The sequence below is a fragment of the Polychytrium aggregatum genome, assembly GCF_025602895.1.
Source record: "Polychytrium aggregatum strain JEL109 chromosome Unknown BJ171scaffold_150, whole genome shotgun sequence".
In the NCBI taxonomy this organism is placed as follows: domain Eukaryota; kingdom Fungi; phylum Chytridiomycota; class Chytridiomycetes; order Polychytriales; genus Polychytrium; species Polychytrium aggregatum.
The window spans coordinates 21,572-47,613 of NW_026516352.1; the positions used below are offsets into that span (position 1 = coordinate 21,572).

The 26,042-nt window shown below is 55.0% G+C and overlaps 4 protein-coding genes across 4 annotated transcripts; 1 reads left to right on the top strand and 3 right to left on the bottom strand.

Annotated features, from left to right (window-relative positions):
• Nucleotides 1-128: 128 nt before the first annotated feature.
• Nucleotides 129-2,157, bottom strand: BJ171DRAFT_574763 (ricin B lectin domain-containing protein; the record flags this gene model as incomplete). Its single annotated transcript, XM_053113724.1, has 4 exons — nucleotides 1,735-2,157; nucleotides 435-1,238; nucleotides 320-334; nucleotides 129-233 (listed from the first exon to the last, which is right to left on the bottom strand). Exons 1-4 carry the CDS (start codon nucleotides 1,909-1,911, stop codon nucleotides 129-131), a joined length of 1,101 nt encoding a protein of 366 aa, XP_052961626.1. The 5' UTR covers nucleotides 1,912-2,157.
• Nucleotides 2,158-2,425: 268 nt separating this feature from the next.
• BJ171DRAFT_76029 (uncharacterized protein) lies at nucleotides 2,426-4,064 on the top strand. Its single transcript, XM_053115879.1, has 3 exons — nucleotides 2,426-2,655; nucleotides 3,794-3,816; nucleotides 3,852-4,064. The coding sequence occupies exons 1-3, from the start codon at nucleotides 2,521-2,523 to the stop codon at nucleotides 3,961-3,963; spliced, it is 270 nt and encodes an 89-aa protein (XP_052961627.1). The 5' UTR covers nucleotides 2,426-2,520; the 3' UTR covers nucleotides 3,964-4,064.
• A 10,204-nt stretch (nucleotides 4,065-14,268) lies between these two features.
• On the bottom strand, nucleotides 14,269-15,864 carry BJ171DRAFT_591470 (kinase-like domain-containing protein; the record flags this gene model as incomplete). Its single annotated transcript, XM_053114494.1, has 2 exons — nucleotides 14,269-14,314; nucleotides 14,468-15,864. 2 exons carry the CDS (start codon nucleotides 15,862-15,864, stop codon nucleotides 14,269-14,271), a joined length of 1,443 nt encoding a protein of 480 aa, XP_052961628.1.
• Nucleotides 15,865-16,058: 194 nt separating this feature from the next.
• On the bottom strand, nucleotides 16,059-17,882 carry BJ171DRAFT_76159 (uncharacterized protein). The gene is made up of 4 exons (XM_053115881.1): nucleotides 17,484-17,882; nucleotides 16,946-17,030; nucleotides 16,478-16,864; nucleotides 16,059-16,325 (listed from the first exon to the last, which is right to left on the bottom strand). Coding segments are annotated over exons 1-4 (702 nt in total). The 5' UTR covers nucleotides 17,712-17,882; the 3' UTR covers nucleotides 16,059-16,323.
• Nucleotides 17,883-26,042: the final 8,160 nt, after the last annotated feature.

Below are 26,042 nucleotides of genomic sequence, written 5' to 3' on the forward strand. Positions count from 1 at the left end.
CAGGTATACCCTGCGGTGGCCTGCCTGCGGTGCGTGAAAACGCAAAGCGCAGCACAGGTCACGACCCACTGCGCCGCGCAGTACGCGCAGTACGCGCAGCACAGCGTCGGAGATACCATCTCCTACACCTACTGACCCATCGTGTCGGTCGCCCAGACAGCGGATGTCCCGTTGTAGATGACCAAGTTTCCGTCGTTTTGCATCGTGAGTGCCGTTACCGTTCGTCCATTTGTCTGCGACGACCACAGAGCAGTCTTGGTGGAGTCATACACAACCAGGTTTCCGTCGGTCTGGAATGACGCTGTGTATGGACCCTTACCTTGCCCGCTCGTACCTGACGACCATGTAGAGGCACCGGTTTTGTTGTTGTACAGCACCAGATTACCGTCTTGCTGCATAATGAATGAATGCATGGAATCGGGTGATGTCAGTACCGTACATGAGGCAATGTTTGTACCCGGAGCAATAGACGAATTGGTCGATGCGACGGCGGTCACTGGTGTGGCGGCTGCACTGCACTGAGCACTAGCGGCTGCCGGAACAAGCATCGGTCCAAAGTAGAAATTCTGGTTCGCCCCACCACTGCACGTCCACAAATCCAGAACCGTCCCGTTGCTTCGACCGTTACCTTGCAAATCAAGACACTTGGTACTGTCGGGTCCCCATGTCCATGTCGATCCACTGCTCGTGTTGTTCGTCCAGGTTTGCGACTGGTCCGTGATATCACACGTCTTGATGACAATGGCGCTGCCAGCAGCAGCACTCGTTCCACCGGTGGGTGCGAGACACTTCATGCTGGTTTGGTCAATGAGACGCTGGTTAGTGCTGTCGTATCCAAAGTTTTGCCCGGATCCGTTCGAATAGTCCCAGTAAACCACAGCCGTGCCATCCGCCGTCTGTCCACCCCAAGTCGCAAGGCCGCGTGCGGCATTGTCGTTCGTTCGGAAAATGGTATAAGACGATGCTCCAAACGTCGGCTGCGGGGTACTACCTGATGCCGTTGTAGTCGTGCTTGGTGTGGGCGTTGTGTTGCCACTGCCTGTTCCGCTGGGTGTCCCGCTGGTCCCGCTGGTGCTGGGAGTGCTGCTACTACCAGACCCCGAGCCACTCGAGCCACTGCTTCCGGAGCCGGTACCCGTTGCGCTCGGTGAACTGCTACTGCTGCCACTGGTATTGGTGGTGTTGCTGGTGTTAGGTGAACTCGAGCTGCTACTACTCGAGTTACCGCTCGATGATGACTGCATGTAAAAGTAATAGTATAAACCAACGCCACCGCTCGCCATCACAGAGCATATACAAACGATAATGGCAACGATGATAATTACCGTAGTGTTCATCGACGAATCGTTCTGCTTTGTGGCTTCATTTTTTTCTTTGACAGGCCGATCGAGTCTGGTCGCAAAAAAATCCAGCCATTCATCAGACAAAATCACATTCAATGCCCTCTAACGACCTGTCGTACGTCGCAATCGTCGTCGTGCTGATCCTGACTCTGCTGTTTTTTGCTTCGCGCATGCCCTCGATGGAGTATCTCACTCCAGTGCCAGCGGCTCAGACTTCATCAACCATACCACGCGCATCCCTTTTGTCTTTCGCCCTGGACACGACGCTGGCTGACATCAATGCATTCTCAAACTTGGCCAATCGTTCGACGCTGTACGTTGTCGACAAGGGAACCAACGCCCTCGTGAAGCTCACCAGCGCTGATCAAAGCATGTGGGTTCGTCGATTCACCTTCCCAGGCACCGGCCTGGACTCGACCACACTCCCCAGATACGCATTCTTCTTGACGACCACAGGTGTCGACTGGCCCCAGAAGGCGACCCTGCAGCTCACTGCCAATACCAATGGGGTGGTGTCATCGTCCAGTATCGATATTCGGCAGTTCCCTGGTGTCGCTCGCCTCGTCATCCCACCACCAACGGGCAGAACAGCGGATACGACATACCTCTACAGTTTCGCCTGGCAATAGGGGGGCGACGGATCGATGGGTTGCTGGACAGGCGCCTGGTGGTTGGGTGGTTGGCGTCTGACGCGTCCCACACTCCAGTGTGGTTGCATCCGGTTTTTTTTTCGCGTTCCGGCGTCCGGAACCCGCCTCACCGCTCCTTTTCCTTGGCGCCCGCCCTCTTCCCCCCGTCCGCCCTCCACGTCGTCCGCCACCACCATCTCCAGGAAAGTATATCGTCGCTGCCTGCAACACCACCCACACCCTCACACCCCCGCTGCTGTATGCTTCGCTGGCTCTGCTCGGACCTCTTATTGAAACGTCTGCCTCTCTGTTGTGGGATACTCTGGTGTATTGTTTGAGCATTGGGCGATCTCATCATGAGGGAGTTCGTGAATATACACGGGGAAACCTCACTGCGGGGAGGACAGACCTATCAACGGAGGGATGGATGAGCCGCAATACCACACCTTCCTTAGCTTAGAATCATATTGTTTCGATATTTGATAATCGATCTAATATTTTATGACTTCCTATTTGCTTGCTTCCGTGACCCGGCTCGAATAACAACAATGTCGGACTCAAACGCAAAGGAGCGCGAAGTGGATGAATCAGGTAAAGGAGGAATGGAGTCTCTGTTCGCTTATGCTGATGCGTGTGGTGGATGGGTTCTCTGTTCGCTTATGCTGAAGCGTGTGGCGGATGGAGTCTCTGCTCGCTTATGCTGATGCGTGTGGTGGATGGAGTCTCTGTTCGCTTATGCTGATGCGTGTGGTGGATGGAGTCTCTGTTCGCTTATGCTGATGCGTGTGGTGGATGGAGTCTCTGCTCGCTTATGCCGAAGCATGTGGTGGATGGGTTCTCTGTTCGCTTATGCTGATGCGTGTGGTGGATGGAGTCTCTGTTCGCTTATGCTGAAGCGTGTGGCGGATGGAGTCTATTCGCTTATGCCGAAGCATGTGGTGGATGGGTTCTCTGTTCGCTTATGCTGATGCGTGTGGTGGATGGAGTCTCTGTTCGCTTATGCTGATGCGTGTGGTGGATGGAGTCTCTGCTCGCTTATGCTGATGCGTGTGGTGGATGGAGTCTCTGTTCGCTTATGCTGATGCGTGTGGTGGATGGAGTCTCTGTCCGCTTATGCTGATGCGTGTGGTGGATGGAGTCTCTGTCCGCTTATGCCGAAGCATGTGGTGGATGGGTTCTCTGTTCGCTTATGCCGAGCGTGTGGTGGATGGAGTATCTGTTCGCTTATGCTGATGCGTGTGGCGGATGGAGTCTCTGTCCGCTTATGCTGATGCGTGTGGCGGATGGGTTCTCTGTTCGCTTATGCTGATGCGTGTGGTGGATGGAGTCTCTGTTCGCTTATGCTGATGCGTGTGGTGGATGGAGTCTCTGTTCGCTTATGCTGATGCGTGTGGAGGATGGGTTCTCTGTTCGCTTATGCTGATGCGTGTGGTGGATGGAGTCTCTGTTCGCTTATGCTGAAGCGTGTGGTGGATGGGTTCTCTGTTCGCTTATGCTGATGCGTGTGGTGGATGGAGTCTCTGTTCGCTTATGCTGAAGCGTGTGGTGGATGGGTTCTCTGTTCGCTTATGCTGATGCGTGTGGTGGATGGAGTCTCTGTTCGCTTATGCTGATGCGTGTGGTGGATGGGTTCTCTGTTCGCTTATGCTGAAGCGTGTGGTGGATGGGTTCTCTGTTCGCTTATGCTGATGCGTGTGGTGGATGGGTTCTCTGTTCGCTTATGCTGATGCGTGTGGTGGATGGAGTATCTGTTCGCTTATGCTGAAGCGTGTGGTGGATGGGTTCTCTGTTCGCTTATGCTGATGCGTGTGGTGGATGGAGTCTCTGTTCGCTTATGCTGATGCGTGTGGCGGATGGAGTCTATTCGCTTATGCCGAAGCATGTGGTGGATGGGTTCTCTGTTCGCTTATGCTGATGCGTGTGGTGGATGGAGTCTCTGTTCGCTTATGCTGATGCGTGTGGTGGATGGAGTCTCTGTTCGCTTATGCTGATGCGTGTGGTGGATGGAGTCTCTGTCCGCTTATGCTGATGCGTGTGGTGGATGGAGTCTCTGTTCGCTTATGCTGATGCGTGTGGCGGATGGAGTCTCTGTTCGCTTATGCTGATGCGTGTGGTGGATGGGTTCTCTGTTCGCTTATGCTGATGCGTGTGGTGGATGGAGTATCTGTTCGCTTATGCTGATGCGTGTGGTGGATGGAGTCTCTGTTCGCTTATGCTGAAGCGTGTGGCGGATGGAGTCTATTCGCTTATGCCGAAGCATGTGGTGGATGGGTTCTCTGTTCGCTTATGCTGATGCGTGTGGTGGATGGAGTCTCTGTTCGCTTATGCTGAAGCGTGTGGTGGATGGGTTCTCTGTTCGCTTATGCTGATGCGTGTGGCGGATGGAGTCTATTCGCTTATGCCGAAGCATGTGGTGGATGGGTTCTCTGTTCGCTTATGCTGAAGCATGTGGTGGATGGATTCTCTGTTCGCTTATGCTGAAGCGTGTGGTGGATGGGTTCTCTGTTCGCTTATGCTGATGCGTGTGGTGGATGGAGTCTCTGTTCGCTTATGCTGAAGCGTGTGGCGGATGGAGTCTATTCGCTTATGCCGAAGCATGTGGTGGATGGGTTCTCTGTTCGCTTATGCTGATGCGTGTGGTGGATGGAGTCTCTGTTCGCTTATGCTGAAGCGTGTGGTGGATGGGTTCTCTGTTCGCTTATGCTGATGCGTGTGGCGGATGGAGTCTATTCGCTTATGCCGAAGCATGTGGTGGATGGGTTCTCTGTTCGCTTATGCTGAAGCATGTGGTGGATGGATTCTCTGTTCGCTTATGCTGATGCGTGTGGTGGATGGGTTCTCTGTCCGCTTATGCTGATGCGTGTGGTGGATGGGTTCTCTGTTCGCTTATGCTGATGCGTGTGGTGGATGGAGTCTCTGTTCGCTTATGCTGAAGCGTGTGGTGGATGGGTTCTCTGTTCGCTTATGCTGATGCGTGTGGTGGATGGGTTCTCTGTTCGCTTATGCTGATGCGTGTGGTGGATGGGTTCTCTGTTCGCTTATGCTGATGCGTGTGGTGGATGGAGTCTCTGTTCGCTTATGCTGAAGCGTGTGGTGGATGGAGTCTCTGTTCGCTTATGCTGATGCGTGTGGTGGATGGGTTCTCTGTTCGCTTATGCTGATGCGTGTGGTGGATGGAGTCTCTGTTCGCTTATGCTGATGTGTGTGGTGGATGGAGTCTCTGTTCGCTTATGCTGAAGCATGTGGTGGATGGATTCTCTGTTCGCTTATGCTGATGCGTGTGGTGGATGGGTTCTCTGTCCGCTTATGCTGATGCGTGTGGTGGATGGGTTCTCTGTTCGCTTATGCTGAAGCGTGTGGTGGATGGGTTCTCTGTTCGCTTATGCTGAAGCGTGTGGTGGATGGGTTCTCTGTTCGCTTATGCTGAAGCGTGTGGTGGATGGGTTCTCTGTTCGCTTATGCTGATGCGTGTGGTGGATGGGTTCTCTGTTCGCTTATGCTGATGCGTGTGGTGGATGGAGTCTCTGTTCGCTTATGCTGAAGCGTGTGGTGGATGGGTTCTCTGTTCGCTTATGCTGATGCGTGTGGTGGATGGAGTCTCTGTTCGCTTATGCTGAAGCGTGTGGTGGATGGGTTCTCTGTTCGCTTATGCTGATGCGTGTGGTGGATGGAGTCTCTGTTCGCTTATGCTGAAGCGTGTGGCGGATGGAGTCTATTCGCTTATGCCGAAGCATGTGGTGGATGGGTTCTCTGTTCGCTTATGCTGATGCGTGTGGTGGATGGAGTCTCTGTTCGCTTATGCTGAAGCATGTGGTGGATGGGTTCTCTGTTCGCTTATGCTGATGCGTGTGGTGGATGGAGTCTATTCGCTTATGCCGAAGCATGTGGTGGATGGGTTCTCTGTTCGCTTATGCTGAAGCGTGTGGTGGATGGGTTCTCTGTTCGCTTATGCTGATGCGTGTGGTGGATGGAGTATCTGTTCGCTTATGCTGAAGCGTGTGGTGGATGGAGTATCTGTTCGCTTATGCTGAAGCGTGTGGTGGATGGGTTCTCTGTTCGCTTATGCTGATGCGTGTGGTGGATGGAGTCTCTGTCCGCTTATGCTGATGCGTGTGGTGGATGGAGTCTCTGTTCGCTTATGCTGATGCGTGTGGCGGATGGAGTCTCTGTTCGCTTATGCTGATGCGTGTGGTGGATGGGTTCTCTGTTCGCTTATGCTGATGCGTGTGGTGGATGGAGTATCTGTTCGCTTATGCTGAAGCGTGTGGTGGATGGGTTCTCTGTTCGCTTATGCTGATGCGTGTGGTGGATGGAGTCTCTGTTCGCTTATGCTGATGCGTGTGGCGGATGGAGTCTATTCGCTTATGCCGAAGCATGTGGTGGATGGGTTCTCTGTTCGCTTATGCTGATGCGTGTGGTGGATGGAGTCTCTGTTCGCTTATGCTGATGCAGTGTGGTGGATGGAGTCTCTGCTTCGCTTATGCTGATGCGTGTGGCGGATGGATTCTCTGCTCGCTTAGTGCTGATGCGTGTGGCGGATGGAGTCTATTCGCTTATGCCGAAGCGTGTGGTGGATGGAGTCTCTCGATCACTCTCCATTCAAAACCAGACCCATCCTCTGAATATATATCCCATCCACCCCCATCATCGGAGTATTACCTCGTCCAAGCGCGAGAGGGGAGGAGTTTCCAGTTCGATTCTGTATTGGCTGGCTGATGTTGTGTCATCCCCCATACATATGCACCAGCTCCTGTAACTTTTCACGAGCTCCTGGACAATTGTTGTTGTGGGCGGATATCAAAAGATCCCTTGCCTTAGCGATCAGCTCTCTATCGCGCCGAGTTTCGGGCATAAGCTCATAAAGATCGATTAAAATTGTTGCCAAAGCCTTCATTGCCAGCGGGTTTCCCTTGTCGACTGCTTTTTCCAAAAGGCCGCTAGTTTCAAGACCGGGATATGTCCTGTTGCTCCGAGCAATGCAGTAGGCAAGGCGCTCGGCTGCTGCGGCGGAAAGAGTCCCACCCCCCTTCAACGAACTGAGTATACCAATGGCTTTGTCGATCGACGGAGTTATCCCATATCCGGTAATGTAGAATGTGGCGAGAATAAACTCGAAAAACTTGTCGTTTCGCGACGCCAGTTCACACCAGAGGAAACATTGCTTTGCCATTCGCGAAGTGTCCTGGTCAGCTCCACATTCCATCCGCACATTTGCGACTTCTTCAAATGCATTCTTCCAGTCAGGGAAACTCAAATGTCCAGCGGCGAGCCGCCAGAAGCGTAACGGCTGAACGGTATCAAGGTATGGTTGGACGATCTCCACCGATCGACCCTGTTTGATGTGTGCCTTGCAGTGCTTGGTGATATGATTCCACTGCCCATATGCACTGGTGGCATTAACATTGCACCCGAGTCCAATGATATGATGCCATCCCATGTTGAACCGGTATTCGAGGCGTTCGCAAAATGATGTTTGCTTCGTGCTGATCTTGTTTTGCATCGCCCTATAGATGTCGGTCCAGCCGGGTTCATGGTATATGGCCGGGTTTGTGTTGCTGCGTAAGATCTCCCGGACATACTGGACATATAAACCGATACCACCGTTGTCGATGGCGGTAGCAGCCGCTTCGATGTGCTGCTGTGTCGTTTTCCGTGGGTCGAGTGTGATGCCCGGTGGTTGCTCCGTCTGAACCTCGGGTGATGGTGGATTATGCTTGTTGCCGACAGCTCCATCGAGCGGATTATGGATTTGCTCGATGAATTCAAAAGGATCGTCGCCGTCGATGGGATCCTGAAGGATTGTGGCCAGAAGGGCGTCGTCCATGGCAAATGGATCGAATTCAGCGTTTGGATCGGCGAATATATCGGTTTCGGTTCTCGTCGACACCTAGTCCGCTTCGAATTGTTGGATACTGCCGCTGTCGACGACTTCAAACTCGTATTCGGTCGATACAAGGCTCTGTGTGATCCGATTCCGGGTTTCAACAGAATGTCTGTCAAGTCCACCCATAGTTTCAAAGTCTTCGAGGATGTATAGGATGTCGTCGAAGCTTGTGTCATGAACACCCTCTGCCTTTGCCCTCTTCCTTCCTTTACCCTTGCCCTTTCCTTTCTGTTTGCCTGCCTTAGTGCTTTCCCTTCCTTCTGTTTGTTTGTTTCCCGCGCTGTGCTGCCTTGTTATCTTACCGCCAGCACGCGCGCTGTCTGTGTCCCGTTCCCGCTTCCTTGCTGTTGGTCATGGGATACGCCCACGACGCCGCCTCGACGCCGCCTGACGCCTTGGCGCCGCCATGCCGCCGCCACTGACGCCCGCTGACTCACGGATCCCGAGTCACGGTCGCCACCTGCTTCGCTCGCTGCTTCGCCCTCCCCGCCGCTGCTTCGCTCCTGCCCCCTCGCTCTGCAGCGTCGATCCTTGGCGCTCGCATAAATAGCCCTCCGACCAGCCTCTGTCTTTTGCCTTCGTCTTGCCACTTTGTATTTTTAGTATCCTAAGCCTTGGATCTAGAATAAAACTTTGGCTTCACACTTGACACTCTGTGTCCCAGTCCAGTCCCCGCTCCTCTCCCTACGTTCGAGTCTTGCATTAGGACTCTTGCGCACTTCCCTGCTTGCCCCGTTGTCCAGTCTTGACACTTGGCAAGACCTTCAACAACCCCCCACTTGCCCTGCCTTTGCCCCGTCCCCTTCTCTATCTCTTTTACCAATGGCTTCCCCTTCTGGCCTTTCCGAGCCCGAGCTCCAGGCCATCCGTGCGGTCATTATCCAGTCCGCCGAGAACGCCCGTTCTCTCCAGGACTTTTCCAAGTTCCTCCACGATCAGGATGATGCGCTCAACCGCATCACCGATCGTATGGACCAGGTCCTGGCTCGCCGTGAAGAGGATGTCCGCCAAGTGGTCGCCGCCAGTGTCCAGGAGGCCCTCCGCAGCTACCAGGCCCAGCTACCTCCTCCTGCTCCCGCTCCCGCCCCGATCCGTCGTGCAGGTCGCCCCTACTTCGGCGTTCCTGACGACGTCGATGATCCTGCCCAAGACCCCGAGGACAACCCTGCTGGTCGCAACTCTGCCACCAGGCAGATAGGTCCCCCTGATCGCTTCTCTGGTAAGGACCCGAGCCGCTGCAATGCCTTCCTCTCGCATTGCAGACTGGCCTTCGTGTCCAACCCTCCCCTCTTCCAGACTGAAAGGGATAAGGTGTTCTACGCCTTATCCTATCTCGATGGTACTGCTGCAGACTACATGCAGCCGTACATCGATCAGTTGGAGAGAGACCCCGAGTGCTCTCCCCCTGCCATCCGTGACTTTGCCGGTTTCTCCGAGTGGCTCCGTGCTGCCTTTGGCCAGGTCCAGCCCACCATCGCCGCTGCTCGCGAGATGGTCAGGCTTTACCAAGTCACCTCCGCCGCCGCCTATGCCGCCGAGTACCGCCGCCAAGCCGTCCACCTCCTCACTTGGTCCCAAGACCCTCTCATGTTCCACTTCGAGAGTGGACTCAAGCCCTCGGTTCAAGACGAACTCTCCCGCCGCTCCTTCGACAACCTCGAAGATCTCATGCAAGCGGCGATCGCCATCGACAACCGCCAGGAGGACCAACGTTCCCGCCGTCCCAACCACCGCTCCGCTCCTGCTCCTGCTCCTGCTCGTCCGGCTCCTCTCCCTTTCCGTCCGGCTCCTCGCCCCTTCGCTCCTGCTCCTCCTCCTCGCCCCGCTCAAGCCTTCAACGTTCCGCAGCCCATGGACCTCAGCCAGGCCTCCGCTCGCAGGCTGACCGCCGAGGACAAGGCCGCCCTCCGTGCTGCCAACCGCTGCTTTTATTGCAAGCAGGAAGGGCACATTGCCCTTCGCTGCCCCAATAAGGCATCCTCCCGCTTGGCTGCCATCGATGCTTCTTTGGCTGTCGTTGATGTGAATAAACTTGACGACCAGGAAAACTTCTCTGCCTAGAAAAGGTCGGAGGAGCTTTCCTAGGCGTCAATCATGTCATAAATCTTCCTCCTGTAAATGTCTCCACGGTAAATCACTCTTCTGCCTTTTGCCATCTTGCCCCCGTCACCATTGCCACCGTTTCCACTGCTCTTGCTTCTTCGTCTTCGCCTCCCGAGCCTGACATCCAACGTCAGCCCTCCCTCGCTGTGACTCTGCTGTGCGGTCCAGAGTCCATACGGGCAACCGCCATGATCGATACCGGCGCGGTTACTTCGTTTATGGACACTGGATTCGCCGCAACCCACGCTCTCCCCACCTTTGCAACTTCTTTCGTCATCACTCTTGCCGATGGTTCTTCGATGGAGTCTAGTCTTGGAGTTTGTGTTTCTATGATCACAGGCATCAGCCACTATGAACAAATCTCGTTCGCGCTGATTCCCTTGGCTTCATACCCGATCATCTTGGGTATGGATTGGATCAAGAAACACAAGCCCTACTTTGACTGGCACCATGACTCTATTTTCTTGCCTTGCACCTCTATCCACAGTTTGGCCTCCCCGTTCTCTCCCGAGCCACAGTCCTCTAGGTCCAGCCCTGCCGAGCCGCCTGCCGAGTCCCCTGCTGAGGTCCCCGCCGAGCCTGCCGTGTCCCTGCCCGAGTCCAAGATCGTTCCTGCCAAGTCCCCAGCCGAGTCCCCAGCCGAGCCCGAGATCCTCCCTGCCTTGCCTCCTGCCGTGCCCAAGCCCAGTCCTGCCTTGCCTCCTGCCGTGCCCAAGCCCAGTCCTGCCTTGCCTCCTGCCGTCCCAAAGACCAAGACCAAGACCCAGTCCCTGCCCAGCGTCAGCCTGATCGGCAGCATCCCCTTCCAGCACGCCGTCCAGAAGGAAGGCCTGGAAGTGTTCCTCTTGGATGCTGCCCGAGTCCTGTCCCTCTGCTCCGTCGACGCTGGAGCCAAGCCCAAGGCCGAGCCCTCTGTCCCCTCCAAGTACTCGTCCTTTGCCAAGGTGTTTTCCAAGTCCGAGGCCGACAAGCTCCCCCAGCACCGCCCTTACGACCACACGATCCCGTTGGTCGAAGGTGCGTCCCCGTCGTTTGGGCCCGTCTACAACCTCTCCAAGCCGGAGATGGACGCCCTCCACACCTACATCCAAGAGAACTTGTCCAAGGGTTTCATCCGCCGTTCCGAGTCCCCTGCCGGTGCCCCAGTCCTGTTCGTCAAGAAGAAGGATGGCTCCCTCCGTCTCTGCGTCGACTACCGGGCCCTGAACAAGATCACCGTGCCGAACCGTTGTCCCTTGCCCCTGATTGCCGAGACGTTCGACAACCTCGGCAAGGCCAAGATCTTCACCAAGCTCGACATGCGAGGCGCATACAACCTCTTGCGCATCGCTGAAGGTGAAGAGTGGAAGACGGCCTTCCGCTGTCGCTACGGCCACTTCGAGTACAACGTCATGCCGTTCGGCTTGACCAACGCTCCTGCCTCGTTCCAAGCCTTCGTCAACGATGTCCTCCGAGAATACCTTGACCAGTTCGTGGTCGTCTACCTGGACGACATCCTCATCTACTCCTCCGATCCTGCCGAGCACGAGGCTCATGTCAAGAAAGTCCTGACCAAGCTCCAAGACGCCGGACTCTCACTCAAGCTTGAAAAGTGTGAGTTCGACCAGTCCTCCGTCGCCTTCCTCGGGTTCATCATCTCGCCCGATGGAATCTCCATGGATCCCGACAAGGTCAAGGCCATCCAGGAGTGGGAGATCCCCCGATCTGCCCACGACATCCAAGTCTTCCTCGGCCTGGCGAACTTCTACCGTCGGTTCGTCAAGGATTATTCCAAGATCGCCACCCCGCTGACGGACCTCCTGAAGAAGGACATCAAGTTCTCCTGGTCTCCCTCGGCTCAAACGTCATTCCTGAAGCTCAAGGAATGCCTGAGCACCGGTCCTGTCCTCCGCCACTTCGACCCCGAGCGTCAGTGCGTCATCGAAGCCGACGCATCTGACTATGCTCTTGGCGCTGTTCTCAGTCAGCGCGACGACGAAGGCCTCCTCCACCCCGTGGCCTTCTACTCCCGGAAGCTGCTCGATGCAGAAATGAATTATCAAATCTATGATAAGGAACTTCTCGCCATCGTCGCAGCCTTCAAGCAATGGAGACACTACCTCGAGTTCTCCTCCCAAGCCACCGAGGTCGTCACCGACCACAAGAACCTTGAATACTTCCAGACCTCCCGCAACCTCAGCCGTCGCCAAGTCCGTTGGTCCGAGATCCTTGGCGACTACAACTTCGTCATCAGGTATCGACCCGGAACCCTCAACAATGCCGCCGACGCCCTCTCCCGCAAGGACAAGTTCCCTAAGGAGGGGGGTGACTCCCGTAGCTCCCCGAACACCCAGACCCTGCTGCCACCAAAACTCTTCGTTTCCGCCCTCCGAGCCGTTCCCGTTGCCCCCGAGTCTGAGGATATCGCCGTCCTCATCAAGTCAAGCCTCAAGAAGGACTCTACCTTTGGTCCGATCCTGTCCCAAGTCCTCAAGAACCCTGCCTCCTGTCCCGGCTACTCCGTCGACAACGACCTTCTGCTCTTTGAAGGTCTCGTCTGCGTCCCCGATGTCCCCGAGCTCAAGCGCAAGATCCTCGTCGAGTGCCACGACTCGCCGACCGCCGGCCACTTCGGCGTCGCCAAGACCTTCGAGCTCGTCTCCCGGACCTTCCACTGGCCGACCATGCGTCGTTACATCAAGGAGTATGTCTCCGGATGCGACACCTGCCAGCGGAACAAGCACTCCCGTCACAAGCCCTACGGACTCCTTGCCTCGCTCCCTGTTCCCGATCGCCCTTGGTCTTCTGTTTCGGTCGACTTCATCACCCAGCTTCCCGAGTCCTCTGGACACACAGCCATCTGTGTGTTTGTCGACCGCTTCACCAAGATGGCCCACTTCGTCCCGTCAAGCAACGAGGCCAACGCCGAAGACACTGCTCGGATGTTTGTCGAGCATGTCTTCACCAAGCACGGTCTTCCAGACGATATCGTCTCAGACCGAGGATCTACCTTTGCCTCCAAGTTCTTCCAAGCCGTCCTGACCCGCCTCAAGATCAAGCACAAGATGTCGACTGCCTTCCATCCGCAGACCGACGGCCAGACCGAGCGGGTCAACGCCATCCTCGAGCAGTACCTCCGCTGCTTCATCAACTTCCAGCAAGACGACTGGGCCCAGCTCCTCCCTCACGCCGAGTTCACCTACAACAACACCTCTCAAGCAACCCTCGGCTGCTCCCCCTTCTTCGCCTACACCGGCTACCACCCTCGTTTTTCCGTCGCCCTTCCCCGCACCACCAAGAATGCCTCCGTCGCCGACGATCAAGCCCGAGCCATTCACTCCCTCCACGATGAACTCAAGTTCAACATCGCCCTCGCCCAGGACTCCCAAGCCAAGTTCTACGACCCCGGCCACTCCCCTTCCCCTCCGTTCAAGGTTGGAGACCGAGTCTGGCTCTCCGCCAAGAACATCAAGACCCAGCGACCCACGGCCAAGCTCGACCACACCAAGCTTGGGCCGTTCAAGATCGTCGCTCAAGTCGGTTCCCGCGCTTTCAAGTTGGACTTGTCCTCGTCCATGCGCATTCATCCTGTCTTCCACGTCTCCCTGCTCGAGCCTGCCGCCGACGACAAGATCCCAGGTCGAACGATCCCGCCCCCTCCACCCATCCAAGTCGACGGCCACGACGAATGGGAAGTCGAACAGATCCTGGACTCCAGGCTGTTCCGAGGTAAGCTCCAGTATCTTGTGCACTGGCGTGGCTACACGGTGATGGATTGCACCTGGGAGCCCGCCAGCAATCTTGCACATTGTCCGGAGCCTGTCGCTGCCTACCACTCCTCTCATCCCTCGAAGCCTGGCCCTCTCGGAGCTCGGGCCTTGAGAGGGGGGTAGTGTCATGAACACCCTCTGCCTTTGCCCACTCCCTTCCTTTACCCTTGCCCTTTCCTTTCTGTTTGCCTGTCTTAGTGCTTTCCCTTCCTTCTGTTTGTTTGTTTCCCGCGCTGTGCTGCCTTGTTGTCTTACCGCAAGCACGCGCGCTGCCTGTGTTCCGTTCCCGCTCCCTTGCTGTTGGTCATGGGTTACGCCCACGACGCCGCCTCGACGCCGCCTGACGCCTTGGCGCCGCCAAGCCGCCGCCACTGACGCCCGCTGACTCACGGATCCCGAGTCACGGCCGCCACCTGCTTCGCTCGCTGCTTCGCCCTCCCCGCCGCTGCTTCGCTCCTGCCCCCTCGCTCTGCAGCGTCGATCCTTGGCGCTCGCATAAATAGCCCTCCGACCAGCCTCTGTCTTTTGCCTTCGTCTTGCCACTTTGTATTTTTAGTATCCTAAGCCTTGGATCTAGAATAAAACTTTGGCTTCACACTTGACACTCTGTGTCCCAGTCCAGTCCCCGCTCCTCTCCCTACGTTCGAGTCTTGCATTAGGACTCTTGCGCACTTCCCTGCTTGCCCCGTTGTCCAGTCTTGACAGCTTGGTCTCTTCCTTGGATCAGAGTCGAGGCATTGAGCAATCAGCTTAGTGTACTCTGCAGGAATACCATCGACGGGCTGTGTCATCTTCTCGATATGCTGCAACACTTCCGGCGGTCGACAGTAAATGAGATAGCACATAAGGATGCCAAAGGCATAAACGTCTGTGGCCATCGTGGGTTCGGCTGGGAACCTTCGACGCAGCTCTGGGGCATACGACACTCCGTCTCGTTGTACAGGGCGACCTTGGATGTCTCGGTGGATACATGAGTTGACTGTGATTTGGACACAGTACCGGTCGTTGACGATGTTTTCAAGCCGGAGATCCCCATGAACGAGGCCATGCTTGTGGATATAGGCCATACCTGTTGCAACCTCATGAATCCAGCGCATTCGCAGAGGAAGACATCGATCCTGTCTTAAATTGGTCCGGTACTGCTTCAGTGTCCTTGCCAACGGCTGTCGATATAGACTCTTCACCAGAGCGACATTTGGACCATCGTTGCAAACCCCAATAAGACTCTCGATCGCCGGATGACGAAGGTTGATCCACTTGGAAACGGAGACTCGAAACCGATTCAACTCGACGGGGCTGAGGTCATCCTTTTGGAGGAGGATCACTCCGGTCCCAAAATATCGTGCCTTCATAATAGTCCAAGTCTCATCACCAAGGACATGTTTGGCGACACCTCGCTTGCTGACGAGGTTTTCTTCTGGGATACTCCACGTCGATGGGGTGTGTGTTGGCTGGGTGTCGAGGCTTCGCTTGTAAAGGTCGATCAGGTACCGGGCGCCTTCGTGAATACATGACCCACTAGCTCCATTCGCGATTTCGAGTTCGAGGACCTGCTTGAGCTTCCTAATGATCTTCGGAATTTCTTCGTCCCTCGACGGCGGTCTGAAGATGCTATACAGTTGACCTTTGACCTCATAAATACTCCGATGGATGGAGCGTTCGTCATCCCCCAAACGGCTCCGAAGGGTGTTGTTGATCGCCACGATGTGTCGATCATCTTCGATGGAGGCCTTGACCTTCAGATTCTGGAGGGCGGATGCGACGATGACCGAGAGCTTTGTGCGATACTCTCGGATCTTGTGGAGCCGCCATCTGCAGAGAAGATATTGGACGGCTTCGGGTTGTGCGATATAGCCGGTCTCGAACTCGTCCTTGAATTTCTCGATCATATAGCGAACCCGGTAGAGCTGCCGGGCACCTATTTCAGCGAAGTCATATCGCTCCTTCAAATATTCGCCATGATGGATGAGTCTTGATACATAGGTGTGCACAGTGTCGATGAATGTAGCCCATGAGCCGAACCAAATTCCGTCATCGACAGAGTGGCATTGATCTTGAAGCCCGCAAAGACTCGCCTTCAAATCCAAGGCGGTGTTCGAGTATATCTTGCTGACATGACTGAACAGCAAGATGGTATCGGTTTGGATGGTGCTCATGTGTGATGGATGACGGATATGCGAAGGATTCGCGGGTGGGCTGTGAGTGGGGTGACGATCGAACATGCATACGGGTTCACGGCGAGGACGGCTTGCCTGCGGTTGTGGTGGGGCACCAAGAGTCAGCTGGGTGTCATGTGACCCACAATGGGACCACAGTCTCCAAGAACCCACTCTCCCCTCGCTGGTGATCGTCTGTTACAAAATAGGGCACTGTATTCAATTCACTGCATGGTAACAAGAGTACGAAGACGCTCTGCATTGATTTTGTTAAGGGGGTATCGCTTGGCATTGGCATTTTCGTACTGCTTAAGTGCCATTGTTGGATCTGCTTCAATTCCACGACCGTGCTCGTAACATTGGCCAAGAAAATAGTTGGCCTTGGGGCTATAGCGCACTTTCCCCCCTGTACAATGCCGGCAGGAAGAAAGAAACGCCGAAAACGCCAGGTCATACCGCTCCTGCGAGTAGTAACACTCCCCCAACAAGCAATACCAGTGAGTCACATCCGGTTTAACCTTCGTGGCAACATTCCCGATGGTGACGATGGCCAGAGCAGGGTCGGCAGCAGTCCCAATACCATGCAAATAACAAGTACTGAGTAAGAACCTACATAACTCACTCCGTTCGGCACCAAAGCGACACCACATAAACAGAAGCGAATAGTCTTGCATATCGCTTCCAGAGGGTAGCTCCCCAAGTTTGTAGAGAACTTCGATCTCATGAGCCGCTGCCCAATTTTCAACAAAGGTCACTCCAAGAGCAACAAACCAAAACTTCAAAAAGGCCGCTGACTTGCGGAGACCTTCGGATCGTGTACTTTCGCTAGTCTTGGACCGAGCTATGTGTGACCACTGCTTCAACGCATCCGGCAGAGAGATCGGCTGACCAAGTCCAAGGCAGTACATCCACGCGATGCTGAAGGTGAATCGATAGTCTCGGATTTTTTCGGCTTGGACTACACGCTCTTGATAGATTTGAAAAACCTGTTCCCATTTATCTATGCAATATTAATTCATGTTAGAATGTAAGCCAGAGAAAGAAGATCGAGATTCATCACACTCGTTTCATTGTCACATACCTGGAGTCAATGCTTCGAGGAACTCCAATAGATCATCAGGCTCACCGTTGCGAGCGATCTGAATGATATCTATGGTGGTGTTCGCCTGGAAGGGATATGAGAATATCCGTCGATACGGGATTAGTCGATTCTCAGATCCCCGCGTTGATTTCGTCCAATAAATCAGACGATGTGTTCATCCGAGCACAGGGCAAACTCGGAGGTGCCAGGCCACAGAGGCGGGTCTGCGTTTGCAAACCACACCCCAGATTCCTCAACAATCGATTGATCATGAGGGTCAAGGTATAAGGCTGTGAGGCAACGAGTCCTTCACGAGGCATCAAGAGCGTGGTTTTTGCTCCATAAAGTGATGCCTACGCGGAGACAACGGACAGGTCGAACCTCGGCTTATCCTTTTTGTTGGGTTGTCGAGCTCGGAAGCTCAACGGGTGTTGTCTACCCAGTACCAACATAAAAAACCAGACCAGAATGACGCATCCACTGTACAAAACATCCACACCCATCATGCAAAAACAAGGGAGACCCATCTGGCTCATACCTGTCTATTTGGAGGCTGATGTACGAGTACCTCCTCCACCGGTTGCTTGGGTAGTGCTGGGCTTGGTTCGACTGTGCTGGCTATATCCTGAGTGGTATCGTGGCTTGTGCTTGATAGGAGTGTCTGCTCTGCCGGCGGCTTGGGTAGTGTTGGGATTTGTTCGCCTGGGTTGTCCTGGTCTCCAAAAGATTCACCTTGCGATTCGCCTCGGAGGGCATTTGGTGGCATACTTTCGCTGTCTGGCACCTCGGTTGTTAGAGTCCAAAGGGGACTCAACGGCAAAAGAAGAAGTGAGCTCGAAGTGAGCTCAGGGAAAGCAAGGGTAGAGTCCGAAGTGGACTCGGAGAGGGAGCGAGGGAAGCAAAGATCCGTTCAAGATAAGACTTGTCTCGAAATGAGACGTGAGGAACACTCAGAGAATAAAGTAGAAGGCACTTTATTTAGTCCTATTTTGAACGCTAAGGTTCGACTACACATCGCGGGGGTCAGGCTATTTATAGACAAGTCCGGACTTGGCAGCGAAGGGCGGCCAAGGGAGGGAAAAGTGGGCGATCGAGCAGGGCGAAGGGGGCGATGCACGAACGAGGGCCGAGAAGGACCACCGAGACAGGCAGAGAACCAAAGCGAGAGAGGCGCAAGCAAAAGCGAAGCACCTGGCAGGAGAAACGTGCAAAGGCGAAGCAATGTGACTCAACGTCCAAGAAGCGGATTGGTCAAGTATAAGGTTGGGGCAAATGCATGCGAGATGAACAAGAGATCGGGGCGGTCAGGCAGGTCATGAGTCACCGGTGGGGGGACACATGACCGGCAGCCGAATTGCAACCAATCGCAGCAAGGCGCGTGCACAAACAAACCGGCGCGTGCGAAGAAGACAAAGGAAGCGGAGCAGCGCGGGAAAACGGAAGTGCGGAAGGAGCGGAAAAGACAGGCAAAAGGCGGAAAATCGGAGGGGAACTGCAAGGCTACACACAAACAAACAGAAAGGCAAAAGAATAGCCAAGTGTGCAGTCAAAGTGGAGAACAAGCAGGAGCTATCCCTAACATCATCCCCTTCCTTAGCGACGAACTCCGGACGTCGCCTTCGGCTTTGAGGGATAGCGAAGGTGGAAGTCAGCAACAAGATCAGTGGCGTGGGAAACATTGGCAGCGGGCTCCCAAGACCGGTCAGTCTCGGAATAGCCCTTCCACTGAACCAAGTACTGTAAGCGACCACGGAAGAGCCGAGAATCGAGAACAGTCTCGACCTCAAACTCTTCCTGGGAGTTAACAAGAATGGGAGGTGGTTCTGGTTGGGTGAACTCGGGAACAATGTCCTTCGTTCGGGGTTCAAGGAGGGATACATGGAAAACGGGGTGAACTTTAAGTGTGGAAGGGAGTTTAAGCTCAAAGGCAACGGGGTTGATGCGGCGAAGAACTTTAAAGGGGCCAAGCTTTTTCTGGTCAAGCTTGTTGGAGGGACGAAGGGTGCGAATGTGGCGACGATCCAGAAAAACGAGGTCGCCAACGGAGATGTCGGGAGTGGGGAGACGGGATTTGTTGGCCTGCACAGTGTAGGACTCTTGGGCAACCCGGAGGTTGGCCTTGAGATCCTCGAGAACGGTCTGAAGTCGGTCGACACGTTCTTCGGCAGAGGGCACAACAGAGGGATCACGAATGATAGAGGGATCGAAAATGGGGTGATGGCCATGGACTGCAAAGAAGGGAGTCATGCCAGTGGAGGTGTTTTCCGAGTTGTTGTAAGTGAACTCGGCAAGGGGAAGGTGAAGGGTCCAGTCGTCTTGCAGGTAATTGCAATGGATACGCAAATACTGCTCGATGACCTGGTTGAGAACCTCGGTCGAACCGTCGGTCTCGGGGTGGAAGGCAGAAGAAAGGGAAATCTTCGTCTTCAGAAGCTCATTGAAGCGCCTCCAGAAGGCCGAAGTAAACTGAGTTCCTCGGTCCGAAACAATAGACCGGGGACAACCATGCAAGCGGAAGATGTGGGAGAGGAAGAGTTCGGCGGTTTGCTCGCCTGTAACCGTCTTCGTGGTGGGCACAAAGTGTGCTTGTTTGGACAGGCGGTCCTTAACCACGAAGATCGAGTCAAAACCGTTCGAAGGTGGGAGATCCGTGATGAAGTCCATCGACAGGTCCCACCAACGTTCGGAAGGAACGGGGAGAGGATGAAGTAAACCATAAGGGGAGTGACGGGACGGCTTGGCTCGCTGGCACGCTTCACAATTAGCAATGAAGCGACGCACAGACTTACGAAGCCGGGGCCAGTGAAAGTCCCGGGAGACGAGCTCAACGGTCTTGGCAAGACCAAAGTGACCAGCGGCAGCGGAGCAGTGACGTTGCTCAAACACTTTGAGCTGGAGCTCGGGGGAAGGGACAACGATCAGGTCTTTAAAGTAAAGGAGACCGTCACGGAAGGAGTAATCGCCATCAAGACGTTTGGCGTTAAAGTCAGAAAGGAGGGAACAAGAAAGGGTGGCAGCTCGAATCTCGGAAAGAAAGTCGGGATTCGAGCCGATAACAGTGATGCTGTCGAGAGAAATAGACTCGAACAGCTGAAGGAAGTTGGTGGAGTGGAGGGAGTCACCAGGCTTTATCTCAAAGTCAGAACGGCGACTGAGAGCATCGGCTTTGGTGTTGAGACGACCAGGGCGGTGGTAAATGCGAAAAGCAAAGTCAGAAAGGAATTGGGCCCACCGGAACTGGCGGCGAGAAAGTTGAGAAGCGGCAGTGAACCGGGTAAGGTTCTGATGATCAGAGAAAACAAGAGTGGGAATATCAGGGTCGGCAGCCATCAAGTAATGACGCCAGGCGGTAAAGGAATCGACAATGGCGAGGAGCTCTTTGTCGTGAGTGTCATAATTCACCTCGGCGGGACGGAATTGCCGAGAGTGAAAAGCAACGGGGTGAAGAGCGCCGTCAGGGTCAAACTGAGAAAGGACGGCACCCAAAGCAAAGTCAGAAGCATCGGGCTCGATGACAGCGGGTTTAGAGAAATCAAAGTATCGAAGAATAGGTGCGGAAGTGAAGGAAAGTTTAAGAGAATCAAAAGCCTCTTGGGCCTCGGGAGACCAAGAGAAGGTGGAGGATTTGGTAGTGAGGGAAGTCAAAGGACGAGCAAGTGCGGAAAAGTCCTTGACGAAGCGGCGGTAAAAGTTTGCGAAACCAATAAAGACTTGGATATCGCGAGCAGAAGAGGGAACAGGCCAAAGGGAAACGGCCTCGACCTTGGCAGGGTCCATTTTGATGCCATCGGCAGAAATGATCATGCCGAGAAAGTCAACTTCAGAAAGGTCAAAAGAACACTTGGCCGGATTGACCTTAAGGGAGTGTTCACGAAGGCGAGAGAGAACAAGCTTAACATGCTCCTCATGCTCCTGGGGATCTTTTGAGAAGATCAGGATGTCGTCAAGATAAATGACAACACAGACACCAAGGAGGTCCGAGAAGATGTCGTTCATAAAAAACTGAAAAGCAGCGGGGGCATTCGAAAGACCAAAGGGGATAACATTGTACTCAAATGAGCCAGATTTGCAAACAAAAGCAGTCTTCCACTCATCGCCCTTCTTGACACGAACCAAGTGGTAAGCATCAGGAAGGTCGAGGTGTGAGAAGACGCGGGCAGAAGAAAGTTTATCCAGAAGATCCTGGAAGAGGGGAAGTGGGTAACGGTTCTTCTTCGTGATGGCATTGAGGCCTCGGTAGTCGACGCAAAGGCGAAGACCACCATTGGGCTTCTTCACGAAGAAGCAGGGAGCACCAACGGGAGAAGAGGATTTGGAGATCCAACCACGTGCGAGGGCGTTGGTCAGATACTCCGAAAGAGCAGATTCCTCGGCCGGGGACAAAGGATAGACTTTCCCCGGCTTTGGCAAACGAGGTTCCTTTCCATCCTCGGTCCGTACAAACTCAATGGACAAGTCATACGGACGATGAGGAGGCAAGGAAGAAGGAGGGTCAGACTTGAGGCTGAAAACGTCGCCAAACTCATTGTATTTGAGTGGGACGCCTCGAGAGTCAACAGGGGTGCCAGACTCGGCATACACCTTCGTCGTGAGCACGGACCTTATCGACACCGTAGGATACGTCTCCGGCGAAGGAGGACGGATATCCATTTGGGCAGCGAAAATGTCGAGCTTGTCTTCCCGTGCAAGACGGAGAAGACTCGCCGCATTAACGAGCTCAATGTCGGGTGAAGATAAAGCCGTTGGCTCTTCAGAAAGCGAAGCAGAGTCAAGGCGGGAAGAAAGGGAAGGCGAAGTGCCAAAGGAGGGAACCGGTGTAAGGGAAGGACCGGAGGGAGGAGGAGTCAAAGGCGAAGTGCCCGAAGGGGGAGGCGAGGAGCCGGAAGCGGACGGAGTGTCCAAGGAAGAAGCAGAGACATCCGCGAGGATGTGTCCATCAGCAAGGCAAGAGGGATCGGAGAATGAAAGGGAGAGGGACTTCCAATTAACAACTGGATTATGCAAGCGCATCCAGGGAAGACCAAGAGTGATGGGAGTGGTGGAGAGTCGAGTCACAAGAAAAGAAATCGACTCGGTGTGGGAACCAATGGTCAGAGTCAAAGGCGCGGTTTGGAAACGAATGAAACCGGCCGAAGAACCATCAGCAAGGGAAACGGAGTAAGGAGTAGAAAGAGGGATAAGAGAGAGTTTATGGAGATCGGCAAAGGCAGGATCAATGAGGGCAAGAGCGGAACATCCATCATCAATAAAAACAGAAAGGGAGATGGAGACCGGGCCAGAAAGACTCATGACGATAAGAGTGGCCGGAAGAAGAAGCTTATCGTCCGATAGTGACGAGTCAGAGGGGGAAGATGTTCGTATCGCCGAACAGACCACCTCGCTTACTTGCGAGGTGCTGCTCGGCTGTGAGCATTTCCCGAGTTCCGTTTGACCAGAACCGGGCACTGCTGAACATCGCGACTGCCGGGACAAGACTTTTCCCCGCAGTACAAGCAGAGACCCTGCTCACGACGTCGCTTTTTCTCGACGTCGGAGAGCTTAGCAGGGCGGACCGAGACAGAGTCAAGGTCCATGGGAGTGGGTGCAGAAGAGGAGGAAGAAGAAACATGCGCGGGAGAATGGTGGTGATGGGGAGCAGAGCGAGAAGAAGGAGGAGGAGGTTGGGAACGGGAGGAGACCTTGAGACGATGGAGGGCATCGTCGTACTCGACCGCTGCCTTGATCAACTCGGGCAAGGAAGCGGGAGCGGGGCGGAGACCGATGAGGTGGAACTTGACCTCAGACTTCAAACCCTCCTTGAAGAAGTGCATCTTGGTGGGTTCGTCAGTCTGGACGCGGGCGGCGAGCTGGACGAAGCGGGTGGCGAAGGCTTGGCAGGACTTGAGCTGGACCAAGCGTTTGAGGTCGTTCAAGGCCTTATCTTGCGAGGAGGCCGTGTCCTCACCGAAGGTCGACTTGAGGGCAACTTCAAAATCCGCGAAGGAAGCCGGGAAGCGGTTGGCCATATAAAAGGCGGCCTCGTACCATTTGAAAGCTTCGCCGCGGAGGAAGGAGGTGGCATAAAGGACCTTCTGGCGCTCGGGCGCAAAGAAGGCAGGATCGGCGAGGAAGACGAGGTGGCACTGGGCGAGGAAGGCCGTCGTCTCGTCGCGGGAACCTAGGAACTCCTTGGGCTTGTTCACCTGGTAGACCTGGCGGGGAGCGGCGGCGGGAGCTTGCAGATCTTGGATCTGACGATGGAGAGCAGCGTTCTGGGTCATGAGGGCGTTCATACGCTCCTCCATGCGCGCCAGGTACGCATTGAGATCTGCCGGGGGTGCAGCAGGCTCAGCCATCGGATCGACGAGGGAAAGAGAGGCGAAAGAAGAAGAAAGGCCGGGAAGCCAAGAGGGAGCGTTCAAAATGATGTTAGAGTCCAAAGGGGACTCAACGGCAAAAGAAGAAGTGAGCTCGAAGTGAGCTCAGGGAAAGCAAGGGTAGAGTCCGAAGTGGACTCGGAGAGGGAGCGAGGGAAGCAAAGATCCGTTCAAGATAAGACTTGTCTCGAAATGAGACGTGAGGAACACTCAGAGAATAAAGTAGAAGGCACTTTATTTAGTCCTATTTTGAACGCTAAGGTTCGACTACACATCGCGGGGGTCAGGCTATTTATAGACAAGTCCGGACTTGGCAGCGAAGGGCGGCCAAGGGAGGGAAAAGTGGGCGATCGAGCAGGGCGAAGGGGGCGATGCACGAACGAGGGCCGAGAAGGACCACCGAGACAGGCAGAGAACCAAAGCGAGAGAGGCGCAAGCAAAAGCGAAGCACCTGGCAGGAGAAACGTGCAAAGGCGAAGCAATGTGACTCAACGTCCAAGAAGCGGATTGGTCAAGTATAAGGTTGGGGCAAATGCATGCGAGATGAACAAGAGATCGGGGCGGTCAGGCAGGTCATGAGTCACCGGTGGGGGGACACATGACCGGCAGCCGAATTGCAACCAATCGCAGCAAGGCGCGTGCACAAACAAACCGGCGCGTGCGAAGAAGACAAAGGAAGCGGAGCAGCGCGGGAAAACGGAAGTGCGGAAGGAGCGGAAAAGACAGGCAAAAGGCGGAAAATCGGAGGGGAACTGCAAGGCTACACACAAACAAACAGAAAGGCAAAAGAATAGCCAAGTGTGCAGTCAAAGTGGAGAACAAGCAGGAGCTATCCCTAACATCGGTCGACTTCTCTAACCGTGCCCGCTTGGATGACGACTCTCCAGTGGATGCTGCGTCGTATTCATCGGGGTAACCGGCATCTATAATGAAAAGCAAGAAGCCTATTAGACTCGACAGACGTGTCTTTCTGTCAAGACTGGACAACGGGGCAAGCAGGGAAGTGCGCAAGAGTCCTAATGCAAGACTCGAACGTAGGGAGAGGAGCGGGGACTGGACTGGGACACAGAGTGTCAAGTGTGAAGCCAAAGTTTTATTCTAGATCCAAGGCTTAGGATACTAAAAATACAAAGTGGCAAGACGAAGGCAAAAGACAGAGGCTGGTCGGAGGGCTATTTATGCGAGCGCCAAGGATCGACGCTGCAGAGCGAGGGGGCAGGAGCGAAGCAGCGGCGGGGAGGGCGAAGCAGCGAGCGAAGCAGGTGGCGGCCGTGACTCGGGATCCGTGAGTCAGCGGGCGTCAGTGGCGGCGGCATGGCGGCGCCAAGGCGTCAGGCGGCGTCGAGGCGGCGTCGTGGGCGTAACCCATGACCAACAGCAAGGAAGCGGGAACGGAACACAGACAGCGCGCGTGCTGGCGGGAAGACAACAAGGCAGCACAGCGCGGGAAACAAACAAACAGAAGGAAGGGAAAGCGCTAAGGCAGGCAAACAGAAAGGAAAGGGCAAGGGTAAAGGAAGGTAAGAGGGCAAAGGCAGAGGGTGTTCATGACACTACCCCCCTCTCAAGGCCCGAGCTCCGAGAGGGCCAGGCTTCGAGGGATGAGAGGAGTGGTAGGCAGTGACAGGCTCCGGACAATGTGCAAGATTGCTGGCGGGCTCCCAGGTGCAATCCATCACCGTGTAGCCACGCCAGTGCACAAGATACTGGAGCTTACCTCGGAACAGCCTGGAGTCCAGGATCTGTTCGACTTCCCATTCGTCGTGGCCGTCGACTTGGATGGGTGGAGGGGGCGGGATGATTCGACCTGGGATCTTGTCATCGGCGGCGGGTTCGAGAAGGGAGACGTGGAACACCGGATGGATGCGCATGGACGAGGGCAAGTCCAACTTGAAGGCGCGGGAACCGACTTGAGCGACGATCTTGAACGGCCCAAGCTTGGTGTGGTCGAGCTTGGCCGTGGGTCGCTGGGTCTTGATGTTCTTGGCGGAGAGCCAGACTCGGTCTCCAACCTTGAACGGAGGGGAAGGGGAGTGGCCGGGGTCGTAGAACTTGGCTTGGGAGTCCTGGGCAAGGGCGATGTTAAACTTGAGTTCATCATGGAGGGAATGGATGATCCGGGCTTGATCGTCGGCGACGGAGGCATTCTTGGTGGTGCGGGGAAGGGCGACGGAAAAACGAGGGTGGTAGCCGGTGTAGGCGAAGAAGGGGGAGCAGCCGAGGGTTGCTTGAGAGGTGTTGTTGTAGGTGAACTCGGCGTGAGGGAGGAGCTGGGCCCAGTCGTCTTGCTGGAAGTTGATGAAGCAGCGGAGGTACTGCTCGAGGATGGCGTTGACCCGCTCGGTCTGGCCGTCGGTCTGCGGATGGAAGGCAGTCGACATCTTGTGCTTGATCTTGAGGCGGGTCAGGACGGCTTGGAAGAACTTGGAGGCAAAGGTAGATCCTCGGTCTGAGACGATATCGTCTGGAAGACCGTGCTTGGTGAAGACATGCTCGACAAACATCCGAGCAGTGTCTTCGGCGTTGGCCTCGTTGCTTGACGGGACGAAGTGGGCCATCTTGGTGAAGCGGTCGACAAACACACAGATGGCTGTGTGTCCAGAGGACTCGGGAAGCTGGGTGATGAAGTCGACGGAGACAGAAGACCAAGGGCGATCGGGAACAGGGAGCGAGGCAAGGAGTCCGTAGGGCTTGTGACGGGAGTGCTTGTTCCGCTGGCAGGTGTCGCATCCGGAGACATA

Coding starts and splice junctions, on each gene's coding strand:
- BJ171DRAFT_76029 (XM_053115879.1), top strand. CDS start 2,521: ATGTCGGACTCAAACGCAAAGGAGCGCGAAGTGGATGAATCAGGTAAA. Junction 2,656..3,793: donor TGAAGCGTGTGGCGGATGGA/GTCTCTGCTCGC, acceptor TGGTGGATGGAG/TCTCTGTTCGCTTATGCTGA. Junction 3,817..3,851: donor CTGTTCGCTTATGCTGATGC/GTGTGGCGGATG, acceptor CTTATGCCGAAG/CATGTGGTGGATGGGTTCTC.
- BJ171DRAFT_76159 (XM_053115881.1), bottom strand. CDS start 17,711: ATGCCACCAAATGCCCTCCGAGGCGAATCGCAAGGTGAATCTTTTGGA. Junction 17,031..17,483: donor ATCAGCCTCCAAATAGACAG/GTATGAGCCAGA, acceptor TATCCCTTCCAG/GCGAACACCACCATAGATAT. Junction 16,865..16,945: donor CCTCGAAGCATTGACTCCAG/GTATGTGACAAT, acceptor AATATTGCATAG/ATAAATGGGAACAGGTTTTT.